Source organism: Melospiza georgiana, chromosome 2, assembly GCF_028018845.1.
Source record: "Melospiza georgiana isolate bMelGeo1 chromosome 2, bMelGeo1.pri, whole genome shotgun sequence".
NCBI classification, from domain to species: Eukaryota; Metazoa; Chordata; class Aves; order Passeriformes; family Passerellidae; genus Melospiza; species Melospiza georgiana.
This window is the reverse complement of record NC_080431.1, coordinates 67,499,229-67,514,392: the sequence shown is the minus strand read 5'-3', so window position 1 is coordinate 67,514,392 and position 15,164 is coordinate 67,499,229. Positions and strand designations below refer to the sequence as shown.

Genomic DNA, 15,164 nt, shown 5'->3' with positions numbered 1-15,164 from the left:
CATCAACTGCTTGATTTTAGCCTTTGATCAACAGGAATGTTGTTTTCCCACTGGTTCTTTTTCATGCTGCATCAGGATGAGACTTGTAGGTTGGAACTGAACTGCAGCCCTCATTGTTTCTACTTGGTACTGGGATCCAGTTTGTATTCCTACTTCACAGGTTCACTTACCTTATAGGAAGTTCTATCATATTAGCAATTATATGTATGAAGCTCTTTAACTAGTAACTACATGAAGTACTGTTTCAAAAAACTGTAAGCTATTTTACAGCATTTTATGTTGGCTGGACTCATGAAAATATGACCCTTCTGCCCGTTAGACTGCTGAGTCTGTGCTGGACCAGTGGATTAGTTGAAAGGGTAGACTGCAGGGTTGGGTCTCTAATTGGTTTAGTATTATGTGATAAATATATGTTGGCTTTCTTGGAACAGAAGAACAGCACTACTTTACCTTAAATTGAACACGCCAAAGACACTTCTCCACTTCAGTGGAGACTGAAGGGCTTTTCAGTGAAAAGATTATACAGATTTTTTTATGAGAGAAATCTCCTTTCTTATGGTAGTTAGAAATATTAGTATTCCAGGAATCCTCTATATGATGAAAACATTAATTCAAACTAATTCTACAGATTTTTTTTTCCCACTTCACCCTGTCATCCTAAAAGAACCTCTCTCTTTTTTTTCTTAGTTTCTGTAAACCATAATTGTCATTCCCAGAAAAAAAAAAATCCCTGCCATTCTCCCATCATTGCTTCAGCAAACGCATTTTGCAGAATACTGAGTGTTAACAGATTCAGTCTGTTACAGGGAACACCATGGAGATGGAGAGCTAATTCCAAGCTGAAAGCCCCTGAAAATAGTGCCCTTGCAATACAGTTAGCTTTTCCCACCCTCTCTTTCACTCTGGGAACTCCAGTGCTCTGTTGACTTTAACCATATTGGTGTCATGTGAGGGAGAAATCAGGCCTCATGCATCCCAGTTATGTATTATTTTATAAAATAAAATTGTCTTAGGCCTTGCTTTTATAGGGGAAGGGAAGATGGGTTCTCATTGTGCATTATGCTTTCAAAGCTCCATTTTTGGGCTCCGCTGCCCAGGAAAAATGCAATGCATTATTCTGGGGGATAAAAGAAAATGAAGCACTAGCAAAATGTTTTCTATGTTGATGTCCATATTTATGGCTATATAATTCATCTGCCATTTCTGTAACAAATGTAATTTTGTTTATCAAGAAGCTCTAAATGAAGTCTCTAACACTAAAATAGTGATGTGACAAGGATGTGAATGCTGGTTGCATGACCTTGCACCACAACAGGTAGCCTTTAATTGTTTTTGGTAAAAGTGAAATGATCCAGTTTGTTGTTCTGTGTGTTCTCAAATTAAATGCACCTAGGATTCCACATGAATAAAGCAAGTTATTTACTGTTCATGTCTGTAGTGAGAATAGTTTATTAGAAAGAAGACAGATTTTTCTAATTCGACTTGAAATATTTTTTTACTACCACTTCTGAATTTTTCACCAGTTAGCCCATTAAACTGTTTTTAGAATCTTTTAGAATAAGTACATGGTCTTAACCATGAGACTGTTGTGTTAATTTTGCACACATCAATTGCTCACACATGAGCATATGTTTCACACTCTGAATATTAATGTAGCTGCATGTTTTGTACTGTCATGCCTTGTAATTTTGTATTTTTTTAATGTATACCTTTCATGAATACTACTTTCGTTGCATGTATTTGTTTGAATTTATTTTTTAAATGTTTATTGTTTTGGTTCCTTAGCCATGAATCAGCGAATCAGCCAAAGTGCTCCAGTCAAACAGCCACCTCCTCTGGCTCCTCAGAGTCCCCAGGGTGGTGTAATGGGAGGGAGTAGCTCCAATCAGCAGCAGCAGATGAGACTTCAGCAGCTACAGATGGAGAAAGAAAGACTGAGACTGAAGCATCAAGAACTGCTTCGGCAGGTGAGGCCACAGGTTAGACACCTACTTCCACTATTTCTTTTGTATGTTATGTTTTGATTTTTCTAAGTTGTTGTTTCAGCAAGTCCTAAAGACCAGTGACTATACAAAATGCTTTGAGATCTAAAAAGGTCTGAATTCATTCTCTTACTGATATCAGCTTGGTGGTGAAAGTATTTAATTTTTTAAGACTGAAGAATTTTGCTTTCCTCCCTCATTCCTCCCTTTAACAAAACTCTTACAGAGCAGGCTTCACAAACTATAAAGATGACAGTGTGGACTGTTGATATGATTGGATATTCCTCCTAATAATATATTTCTTATTCATTGAGTTCCAAGTCATGCAAAAAGTTATTTCCCACAGCTACTTTAGTTCTCCCTTTTAAGTGGAGGAAAATCTTCAGTTTTAGAACCTGTTGCAGTCTGTAGGATTTTGAAGTATTTTCAAAGTTTATATAAGATACATTGAGGAAACGCCTTGTTGCCAAAATCTTACCTCTTCAATAGTAGAGTGAGCATGAAACAACTGAATAACTTGTGCTGCATTTTGAGCCTGTGGCTTTCTTATCCTGAAGAATTTCAAACTTCATAATAAGGCTGCAAACTATGCCTTTCAGTGTTTTCTACTATATGGATATGGCTGTAGCAAATATTAAAGTGTAGGGCTGGACTTGGCAATCTCTGGACTGGAATTCGGGCTTGATCTCCTTTTTACTCTAAGCCTTCTGCTTCAATTGTTCAATCTGAGTGTTTTAATAGTTATAACTATCTGTGCTAGATACTTAAGATATTTCTTTGGGTTTTTGACACTGGCAGAAAAAGCACTAATCTTTTCTTTGAGGAAGACCTTCTAAAATCTTTCCTTTTTCACTTTGGGTGATGGGTCTTGTTTCAGAAGAGGATAACATCTTAATGTCTTCAAAGACAGCTTTTCTCTTCCTTCATCACCTGCGGTATTCTGTCCTGGAATCTGACTTCTGTATCCCCTTTGTAGTCAAGGACTATTTTGTAGGAATCTTCAGCATCTCTTGGTGTAAGATGGGTCATCTTTACAGCCATTACTTTTTATAGTGCTCTAGGTAAGAATACATTGCAAAGGTGGCATCAGGACTTTCTCTCTGCTTAAGCACCTGGGCTTCTGCTGTTTCTGCTTTGCAATTAATCCACAAACAGACATTTTACCCTGTGCTAGCATGTGTCTAGGTAGGCCTTCTAATTGTCTTCTTGCCTCAGTTGTCATTGAGAACCTGACTAACTTTGGAGCAGGTGGCAACCGATTCTCTTCATGTTGTTCTCCTTAGTTAAGCTTGTCTGTCAAATATGCATCCTTGGTAAAACTGTGAGTTTTGTTTCACTGTGTCATGATTTTCACAGTTCTTAACTCCCTTATCCTGTCTCATCTGGCCTGTCTTGGGGGCTTGATACTACAAGATGGTGTTTATAAGACAGCCTGCATAGGTAAACCGTGCAGCTAAAGTAATTTTTATCCATCTTATTTTTACTCTTAGGCATTGCGGAATATCAATCCCAGCACAGCAAATTCTCCAAAACATCAGGTAGGCTCTAAACTGATGTTTCAGCGTAATTAGAAAAATGAAAGCATTAAATTAGGCTAGCAGGGAACTTTTTGCTACATGAAAACATTCTAAAAAAGAAGGGGAAAAAACCCAAAACCAGCAAACAAAAAACCAGCCTCTGCCATGCACATTTTTGAATCACTTTTCTGGTCACAGCCCTAACACTGTTTTTAGGAGTGCTCCATTACCACAACTTTATATCAATATTTAAGAGCAAACAAGGAATTCATTGCACATCTTTTTACATTGAAAACAGCCTTCTTGTTTAGCATTCTTGAGGATACTGCTGTTCCAGTCCTGATGTCATCAAGATGTTTGTTTGAAGCAAATTACCTAAGGTAGTAGTTGGTGACTTTTAAGTACTGTTCATATGAATGTTCTTATGAGTTCATTAAAGCAGGTATGATCTTAGAGAAGGATATCTGTTATCACTTAATGAAGAGTCACTTGAAATAGTTAGGATTTTTAAGCACGCATAGTATAACAGAATTACTTAATAGATTAGAGGAACAAAATAATTGCTATGCAGTATAGTTTTTCCATTTGGACGTTTAACTGGCTCTTGCATGCATATAAGAAACAACTGTATAGTTATGAAAAGCTCAGACCAAAATACAATTGTTCAAAATGTGAAGTATAATAAACAGCTTAATGTGGTCTTCTTTCAGTTGCTAAAGAAGTTGAACATAGAATGAATCTCTGGAAGGGTGGATTTATGGATATATTCAGAGAACTTCATGTTTACTAATGATAACAGTATTTTAATCTACTGATTCTTAGTACCAATATTTATATTAGCTTGTACTGTTCTTTGTTTTTTTAAGAAAAACCTCTGTATGCACTAGGCAAGAAAAACAGAATAAATGAAAGTATCCTCTGTTTGGAAGCCATGAGTACTGATGTACTGTTGCATTCTGAGTACCACAACCTTGAATGTTACTGGTTCTGAGATATAGGAACCTCAGACCTTAGTGCTGACACCCTGGAATAAATACTTTCTTGTTTGGCAATACCAGAGCTGCTCTTAAACAGAAGCATTTTAATTGAGATGTAGTAATTTGATTAATTAACAAAGCATTAGCCACATAATGATCTTACCAGTCAATATTAGATTCTGTTCTGGAGGAGGAAAAAAAGTCCTCAAGAATAATGGGTATACAAGAGAATAAACAAAGGTGAACTACTCCACAGTAGTGGAGTAAAATACCTTATCTTCTGGCATAATTAGGTCATTCATAGGGGATGTTTTTCTTACAGAATGCCAAAAGTCTATTCTGTGTTTTCTTCTATGCCTGAAGCCCTGTCATTGTTCACTCTTCCACTAATTTCTTCCTGTTGCCAACTCAAAAAAATACAGGAAATGGAGAAGTTTGTTATCAGTTTCATACCGTACTGTGTAAGATGCGGTTTTTGGAACTTCTTGAAATTATGGCTTTAAATCCTACAAAACAGCAAAAACTCAAAGGGACTATACTGATAATTCATTAAATGTATATGTACTGGTCACACTCTGCTCTGTTTGGAGTGGAAACTAATGCAAGGAGCCATACAAAAATCAGGATTCCATTTATATTTAGACTTGCTTCCTACTGAACCTCTTGCCTGGCATCAGTTTTATTAGTCTGCACTTGCTAATGAGTCAAGGTGTGTGTGAGAGATCTGTTGGGTGGAAGAATGGGCAATCATGTCACCTTTAAAGTTCTGTAATACTAGACTATTTGTGTCACACCATCTAAATGTACTTTTTGTGTTTTCATATCACCTCAGTAAAGTAATGAATAGCCACAGGTGGAAGAAAGTGCTTAGAGAACTGCTTCAGGGTTCTGGTTCTCTAAATGCTTCTTGAGGCCTTGTACTGTAGAGGCAAATGTAGTCTGTCTTCTCTGATGCTGCTGCTATTGAAGTCCCAGTCTGTACATCTGATCAGATCACAGCTGACCTAGTTAATCTGGAAAATGTATAGGAAGAATTAAAATTTCTTTGGTCAACTTTTTCTTGCAGACAGGTCTTTCTTTCTTTTTGAATAAAATTAATAAAGTTTGGAGGAATTACCTGCTTCCCTGATGATAAAGCTGTGCTTGGTGGCAGAGTAATTGCTTCTCTTGCTAACTTTTGTATATTCTTTTAAGGAATAATAAAAAATAAATCTTCATATATTCAGTGCTCTTAATTCTGGGACAGCTAAGTCTGTTTTACAGAGGGATTGCCAAGGTCTTTCGTTTGTAAAGAAATTATGTAACACTGGCATTCTTGAAGCTTGCATCCAATGAAATCTCTTGTATGGATGGATTAAAAACATCTGAGAAATGTTCCTTAACTTTTAACTGTATCTGAACTTTTCATGTCACACAATCACTAGGTTAGAAGGGACTGGTGGAGGTCATCTAGCCCAACATCCTGATCCTTCTTGACATTTTTCCCCATGTAGCCTGGGTACAGTACCATGGTTGTATTTATATCTGTGATCAGGTTTTTTGGTACTGGGTAACCACAGTGTTCCTGCCAGGTTGTGGTCACTCTGCCATGGAACTGCAGTATCCTGTGGTGACACTAACATTCCAAGTGTTGTGTATGGAAGCCTTACCTTCTGGAAAGAGCAAATAATTAATTGCTCAGCTTAATTTTTTATAGAAAGCACTGTAAGAGACTCTTCTGGTTTGAATGAGGATGTATTTTACTGAAATTCTAAAGGTCAAAGGTACCTGTAGCAAAAATTACAACTTTCAGACTTACTGTGTATCAGCAAGAACTGTTGATACATCCAGGAAATTTAAAAACACCAAGCATCTGTTCAGTTACTTGTGCTTATCATCATCAGTTATTTGTGAAACCTTAAAAATGTCTGTCTGTCCTAGTAAAGAGACTGCATGACTTGACTTTCACTCCATCCCTACTAGCTCTCTTTCCATTTTCCTGCAGTTAGCATCTGATTGTCAGCAATTTCTAAAGTAGAGCAGATGTCAATCAAGTTTTGTATATGTCACAAAATTGAACAGGTAGTTAAGTAACAGATTTCTTCCCTTACAGTGTGCTGTGGAAAGAAATAGAGGCGAATAATGTCGAGGTACTGATGGCATTATTCTTGGATGTTGTGCAGATTATTTTCTTGTGCTGAGAATGGAAGATTTCTTATTTATTTGCTGCTAATATTAGAGTATTTGCTAATGAGATCAGCATACTACATATTTATAAGTTCCTCTTTATATGCTTGCTGATCCTGTATCTACTGCTCGTTTCTAGCTTGTTTCTAAGCTTTACAGATCAACAAAATAATTGTATTGCTTGCTCATTTGTGTAGATCTTTATGGATAAATACCTTGTTTAAAAGTCTGTATAGTAAATCAGAACTGCATTCACTGGCTGTGCTGGTTTTTGTGACTGAAGCAGTGAACGGTCCATTTCCTGCTCAGCCCTCACAAATTGCCCAGCTCCTCATTGCTGAGTTCATTTGTCTTCCATCAGTCCCCGTGTCTTCCCTGTTTGTGTGTGTGCTGGAACTTTGTGGCCCTCACAAAAATGCAGGCACTTAATCTGAAGAAGCAACTGTAAGTCTGCCCATAAGTGTTGTGGTCTCCTCTTTCCCCTAAAACTTCTGTCCCATCCCAGGAAAGCCTATGGATCATTTGAAAGTCAAGTGATGGTTGGGGGCAGAAATGTTGAAATTGGCACCTTTAAAGTAAATTTGCAAAACCAATTATCAGGATATACCAAGTAAAATTGACTAGCATATCATAGGTTTAATACAGTAAGAATATAAGTGGGTTGCACAAGACATCTGCCTTTCCTCAAAAGCCAGTGAAGATAAAAATGCTCCTAAAAGGGTAGTTTTATAAAGTTAATTTGAACATGGTGTGAATGACCTGTAACTTAATGTAAAACTTAATCTGTCTGGAATTATGAAAAAAAAAAAGTGCATGAGGTCAGCCAGATAAATTACACAGTGCTGACCTTATTTTAAAAATTATTTAAGGAGATGACAGATCATTTTGGTGTGTGTAATAACTAAAATTCAGCTTTTCTGCTAACAGTAGGAATGCTACTTTTTTTTCTTTTCCCAGAGGTACTTAAAACAAGTTTGACATACTTTAAAAATAGGATGAGATCAATTCATAGAAATCTAAGCCAGGATTTTGTCATAGTTTTGTTTTTGCCTCCAGACTTTAAATACTTCTAATAAAGCACATATTTCAAAGCATGAATTAAAAGCCTTGAGTTCACATTGCTCTGTTTTGGAACTGGGAGAGACTTGGACACTCCCATACATTTTTTAAGTATAGAAAACCTACAACGTTTTTTTATTGCAAAACAGGTTTATAAGGAAGGAGAAATGAAAAGACTGTTCTTTAAGCAACACAACTTCAGCTTCCATTTTTATACCTTTTAGGAAAAATAGTCTTAACATACTCTTTAGGCCTTTAGGAAACTCTGCTTGTCTTGCAAAATTATTAAAAATTGCCCTGTATTTGTTTCTCAATAGCTTGTCTTTTTTGGTAATTCCTTTCTCTTTCAGACTCCCAGAATGACATAAATTTATTACTTAGATGAGTAATAACATTCTTTTGAAGGGAAAGTGCTTCTGACTCCTGTAAAAGTAGCAGTAATGCTACTTATAAATAGTTAAAAATAGTTGAAGTTTTCCATTTTTTAGCAATGTTGTTAAAACAGAGATAAAAGCAGTACTGATTTTAAAAATACTAGTTTCACTACATAGTACATGCCAAAGAATAGGCAAAATATAGTTCTCTCTCCTGGTTTAATACATCTCTATAGTGGGCCTTTAAAGAAATGAGATTTTTTTTGTTTTAGCTGGCTAGCATCTTGAGCTACATTTATTTTTACCATACTATTTGAGTTTATGTATTGATGAAACTTCAATCTCTCCTACACTCTGAGGATTTAGAAAAATACAAAGGTAATTTCACTGTTTTTCTGAATTTCTTGTTCCTTTGTACTGATTTTTTTTCTCATAGTAACAGAAGAAAAATTGTGGGTTTTTTTTCTTTCCTGGTGTCAATAGCTCTTGTAAAGGGGACATCTGGATTTCTTATCTTCCTCACAACTATTGAATCAGGAGGCAATTCCAGTTGGAAAGGCGCCACACAAAGGAGATAAAATATCACTTTAGTTCCTATACAGAAATGACTCCATGTAGACTTTGCCTTGTAACCACTCTTTGTGGCACTGGTGTGTCACGAAGCTGCTTCTGCAGTCTGCTGGCACTTTTGGCTCCTCCTCTTCATCCAAATCAGGGACTGCTGCCCAAAGAAATAAAGATGTAATGTACAGATCAAACCAAGAGGGAAGGGCAAAAGGACACACCACATGGGTGAGCAGTTCTTGAGCTGTCTCTGGGATAGCTGGTCTAAGACCTTCTACCTTCTTCAGATCAGTGTTTGGGAAATTCCAGGAAAGAACGCTTCTTTCTTTCTTTTTTAGATATGGATGAGTCTACCTGTATATCAGGTAACTTGTCACTGATACAAGGCTGCAAACTTAGCTGTGAAGTAAGAGGTCATTATATAGGCTTCACATTTGCTTTTATTACATAACCAATTGAAAATCATGTGGATAAGCCTTTAGAAATTATTAAAATATGTTTAATGTCCTGTGATCTGAAAACGGGGATGGAGTATTATTACTGTTTGTTAGAACAGTGGCCAGATAAGTGCTGATGAGCAGAGGGCTAGGTTTACTTGAACACAGTGATGAACACAGAAACCATTGGTATGCTTGTACACTTTCTGCAGAGATCTAATTAGCTGTAGTGAGAAAATTTTCTAATACAAGACATAAAACCTAAAGGAATATGTAGAATAGTAATCCACAGGAATGAGAGTGAAGCATATGAAGATTGGAAAAGAAAAGAAAACCTGTCAGCAGGGAAGCTTCAATACACAGTCTGCTGGAAATAAAATGAAATAACCTTAGATTTCTTATAAAGAAATCACTTGGAAAAAGAATAGGGGCAAAGTTAGTTTTATTTACTAAAAGACTACAGTATAGTAGTCCTTAAGCTTATCATTGAAAATGGATGAAGATCTCTCATTTTACAAGTGAGAAATACTAAGTATTGTCAAGACTGACAGGATTGGTTTTGCCTGAGATTATCTTCCCAGGCACAGCCTAGAAGTCACATACTACCAGCAATGGCGATTGACAGGATGGTCAATAGATTTATCAGTCTCTGCAATAACAAAGCTCAGTCTTGGTGGGACATTGATGATGTTTAAATAGAGTTGCTTGAAGAAAATTACTGTATTTTCACATGTGTAACTCATGTATTACTTGTTTAAAAAGGGGAGAAGGATCACTGGAAATAACATCAAATGTTGCTTATTTCCATCTGCCCTTAATGTGATGCATTTTATGTTAACACTTTCATCAATTAGTAATTACAAGCCTAGTGAATGGTTTGATTCAAGCTGGTGAACATTCAGATGGGTAAAAAATTATATGCAATTAGGTTTGTAGCTTCAGAAGTGCAGTGTCTGGGCCTTACTAAGAAATTACTCTGAATTTGAGGAGTTACGGAATTTACATAGGGATCCTGGATCTGATCAGTCAGAAATTTCAAATGCATGCCTCAAACAGGAGGAATGAATGGAAACTTTTAGGGAAAGACTTGAAAGTTTGCTTTCAAAGGTACAAAGGGAGCCAAGAACTAAATCAGAATTTAAAAGAAATCTGAAGAAATTTAGCAAAGCTATACAGGTTATATTAGGGGTCAGATAGTATTAACAATTCTTGTTTTGGTTTAAGTATAGACTTAGCAGAAAGATACTGAAGTGAACTAGAAAATCTTTGTGTAAGCATACAGATATTTATATCCATAAATACATGTACAGTGCAGTCTCTGTAATGATGGTCATGGCTGCTGGAACTTGCGTTTTCATTGAAGCCAGTACAGATTCTTGCTTTGTCCTCAGAAACTTTAGTTTCATTTCATTTAACTCTTGTTACTGGAAGCAGTAAAAGCATCAATTATCTATAATGTCATGTGTTTATGTATCTAGAAAGTGCATTCAAATGCCTAACATGATCTCTCTTTCTCCCTCTCCTGCTGTTGTAGGAATTGGCTCTCCGTAGCCAGCTTCCAACAATGGAACAGGACGGTGGATCTCAAAACCCCGTGTCATCTCCTGGAATGTCTCAGGAACTGAGAACAATGACTACAAATAGTTCTGATCCCTTTCTTAACAGGTTTGTACGAATAGCTACTAGAGGAAAGAAATTTGATTTAAAATTCTGTTTGGTACATGTAATAGTTTATTTTGAACATCTGTCCGTGCCAAGAGCCACAGCTGTAAATGAATCTTTCCTTAAATGGCAAGTCTAGTAAAAGCTGAAGATTAAAAGCTGTCTCCTGTGGGAGGAAGTAGTCTGTTCAGACTTGTAGGAAGGTTTTTATTCAAAGTCATAACATGTTTGCCTCTGCATAATGTGTTGACTAACAGTCATTTCAAATTACTGACTCAATTTGTGAATAGCTCGCTGTGAGATCAAATGAACTGTGAGGCACATTTAGGATTACAGCTTGAGGTTCATTTTAAGGTTTCCCCATTCACCCCTCCCTTCCACTTCAGGTATTTAGCAGTATTTTTACTCTGCTAATGTTAGGTCTACAAATAGTGGCATGTTTCATTTTAAATGCTGTATTATTTTGAAGTGGGTATTTTCATTCAAGATGTAGAATCTTACAATATAGACTAGTCTTTCATAAAACTTTTTCCCAAATCCCTCTGACTTGAAATGTTTATTTTGTTGGAAATACTGTTCAAATTTCAGCTTGCAAATGCTTCCCACCAAACATTACAACTTTAGAGACACTGCTGCAGCTTGAGATAAGTGATATCTGTATTTTAGGTAATCCCTTTGGGCAGATTTATCTCCTACACTGACAATTATGATTAGAAAACTTGATGTTTTTTGGAGGGATAATCCTACATGGAATTCATCCTGTAGGGTGTTCTTGGGTGAGCCTTGACTGTGCTGGCTTTGTCCTATGAAATAAAAGAGACAAGACAATTTAAACCTGACTTGCTCTTGTATGAGAAGCCTCTGTAGATAGGTGATGGTATCAATGTGATGTAGTAAAATTCTAGCTTGAACTGCTGGAAGGCTGTTGCCATCACACATCATACAGGTCCTCACATCTTCAAAACCTGTCTTCTGACCTGAAGGAAATGCGTCTTTGGGTTTCAAATGGCTGATGCAGTTTATCCATTGTGAGTCTACACACATAAAATATAAAGTGATGGATCTTTGCCATTAACTAGAAACAGAGGAAAAAGCTAGAAGGGGCAAATTTGCATTCTGTAATTTTATGGCAGATTGATATTTACTGCAAAGTACAAAAAGATACTGCTTGCCTGGTGGCATATATGTTTGGGTTTATTTTTTTTTTTTTAATGTAGCCCTTACCCCAGACAAAATACTGCAAATCTATATTTGACTTGAGATTAACTTAATTTGTGTTTTGGTCTGAAAATTTGTCTCCTAGGCAGGTGCATGTGTGGCACTGCACTTAATTCTGCCATATGGGTGAGGGAAAGGGATTTTTAAGAAAGGACATCTGTGAATATGCATTGCTGTCTCAGAAAGCAGTCCAATAGTTTTGGACTATGACCTAAAGGTCTTGTTGATACTCCTTAAGTTAAAGTTCAGACTTTAGGAAATGCTCCTTTCTGTCCTTATAGGGTGTATATAAAGTTCCTCGTGAGACAGTACTAAATTTAGGCCCCGGAGTTATCTATTCAGAGTTTAGGTTGTTTGATATTTTCTGCTGCCTATATAATAGAAGCATTAAAAAATCTCAGAGAATCACTACATTGGAGCAATTTGAGATAATTGCTCAGTAGTGGTTAAAATGCATAATCAAATCTGCCTGCTATCTTCAGTACTTACCATCATTATGGTATATTTGATTTTTTATTTTTTTAATGGATATTCATCAATGCAGACTTCATTAGACTATTTCACCTTTTGATTTGCCACACTTGTTTATATATTTTTGTCGGTTAGATTTATACTGGTAGTGATGGTAGTTCTCTGTTTAACTCCTAAATTGGTATTTCTTCTTTTGTATACACATATTTTAACAATGATTATTTGAAGAAGAATCCACTCTATTTTGGGTAATGCTGTTTAGTTGCATGTGGTAATTTTGGGTGGTGTGACTACTAAATGAACAAATCCTTGCTGAAGAAAGAGGAAATGTGTATTAAGGAGCGATTTGAAGAGAAGTGCTGGATATTCCAAGTGTGAGACCAACAGCCAAAAAGCCTTCTCCACTGGAGTGATTTAGTTCAGCATAGTCTCAGTTCTGTTTTTAGTAGTTTGTCCCATAAAGTAAACCGGATTTTTGTTCACAGAAGTTCCAAATTGTTTAAGTTTAATTACTAGGATTGTATCGAATGTGTGGTGATTCAGTTCTTAAATCAGTCTAAAAACAGAGAAGTATTTATGATTTATCTATAAAGAACTGTTAGGTTCCTTTCTTGTATGGCAAAGTTGCCTTCATGGAATCAAATATATATATTTATATACATAGCTGAAGGCATTCTTCTGGCATCTGATGTTGAATAGCTGTTCATAATTTTTTTGGTTATTCATACCTGACAAAAAGGCATATAGTATATACTTCACAAGTACATCATGAGGAGGATTAGTATGTCTTCAAATGATAATTTGAACAGTAAATCAAGTTGATGTTCATTGAGGATGCCACGTGGAAAATCAGTAAGGATTCTCAGTGAATCTCAGAATACATAACCTGAAGAAATACAGATTTTGAAAACATTTTGTGAATACTGAATATTAGAGGATGCAGGGGGAGGGAGGTAATGATGGCCTTCAACAACTGCTTATGCAGGTCACAGCTCCTGCCAGCAAAGCTGCTCCAGCATGGGCTTCTCTCACCATGGGGCTGCAGGTGCTGTCAGCCTGCTCCAACATGGGCCTCCCACGGGGTCACAGCCTCCTTCAGGCATCTCCCTGCTCTGGCATGGATCCTCCACGGGCTGCAGGTGGATCTCTGCTCCCCCTGGCATCTCCACAGGCTGCAGGGGCACAGCTGCTTCACCATGGTCTGTCCACCAAGGGCGGCAGGGGAATCTCTGCTCTGGTGCCTGGAGCACCTCCTGCCCCTCCTCCTGCCCCAACCCTGGGGTCTGCAGGCTGTTGCCCTTACATATTCTCACTCCTCTCTCCCATCTGCTGTTCAGCATTTTTCCCCTCTTCTTAAATATGTTATGCCAAAGTACTACCATCGTCACTGATGGGCTCAGCTTTGGGCAGCTGGGCCACTTTGGAGACACCTGGAAGCAGCTGGCTGACATGGGATCAGCTCCTCCTGCTGTGTCACACAGTGATCCCTGCAGACCCCTGCTCTAAAACCATGCTATATAATCTCAACACAGTGGCCTACTTCCCCTCCCCACATTTTCCACTCTGGCTCTCTTGGTCTTGCTTGCTGCGCTGGCAAGTAAGAAAGTGAAGGCATGTAAGGCCCCATGCCATCAGTCTGGTTAACTGTTCTGTCAGCAAGATCATTCTGAGCAGGGTTTGTTTATAGGATGGCTTCTGTACCAGGGTTTGATTTATATTTGGGTGCTCTCTTGCCTTGACATGTGTGACTGAACAAGCAGTAATGCAGCAGTGGGAAGCAATTGAAGAATTGCTAAAGGAGTTCCAACTATTTATAACAGCAGTGACCTAAAAATACACTTCAGTGGTTGATTAAACATGGGAACATTAGTTAGAAGTATTTTTTTATCCTTATGGAAACATAAAAGGGTGCACCATAATTACTATTATTTTTATAATCATTATTGATTATCTGATATGCTTTGAAAGGTTTTAGCTGGGTGGGTGTGAAAAGACTAAAATTATGCACAACACACAGTAGGCCATTTCTTAAAGCTGCTTACATATGTTCTCATCAAGTTTCATTGAATCTAAATAATATGGTTTTCATTGGAAAAGGTCTGCATAAAATAAAACCCAGGTGGTCTCATGCAAACAAATGCTTCAGTTTTTTATTAGAATTGGGGATTTCTCATGGTAGCAGTGTTTTCAAAGGCCATAAATTAGTTCAAAACAAGCATCTATTTTAATTTTTTTTCAGTGCTCTACCCTCATTTTTTTTCCTCCTTTTCTTCTGTTACAGTGGAACATATCACTCCAGAGATGAAAGCACAGATAGTGGCCTTAGCATGAGCAGTTACAGTGTACCCAGAACCCCAGATGACTTCCTGAACAGTGTTGATGAGATGGATACAGGTCTGGTTTGTGTACATTTTTAATGCATGTTTTCCAAATACACTTGTCTCCATTTGCCGTGAAAACAAGCAGTTCTGAAAAGCTCTGATACCCTTTGCATTGTTTTCTACCTTTTCCTATTTCCCCTGTTTCTCTGATAGAAACATTAGATTTATGAAAAAATATATTTGTAATCAAGTGTATTGGGAGGATGGGGAAATTGCTCGTAAGTAGTATCACTCCTGTTTTTATAAGGAATTTAAGTGTGTTTGCTTTTTGAAGTAATGTTGTTCAGGGCTAAGAATAGTACCTCATCCAGAGTTGTTAATACCACTCCAAAACTGTATTTGACTCAGTATTGTCT

At 37.1% G+C, this 15,164-nt stretch overlaps 1 protein-coding gene across 3 annotated transcripts in view; it reads left to right on the top strand.

Moving 5' to 3' along the window:
* The window catches only part of YAP1 (Yes1 associated transcriptional regulator), an 88,144-nt gene that overhangs the window by 67,925 nt on the left and 5,055 nt on the right, over positions 1-15,164 (top strand). The window contains exons 5-8 of one of the 3 annotated variants that reach the window (XM_058018582.1): positions 1,786-1,967; positions 3,473-3,520; positions 10,611-10,741; positions 14,709-14,821. In XM_058018582.1, the coding sequence (XP_057874565.1) occupies positions 1,786-1,967; positions 3,473-3,520; positions 10,611-10,741; positions 14,709-14,821 (474 nt within the window). Of the gene's footprint in view, positions 1-1,785; positions 1,980-3,472; positions 3,521-10,610; positions 10,742-14,708; positions 14,822-15,164 lie in introns of all 3 variants that reach the window. The other 2 variants (XM_058018585.1, XM_058018583.1) reach the window with 2 other exon arrangements.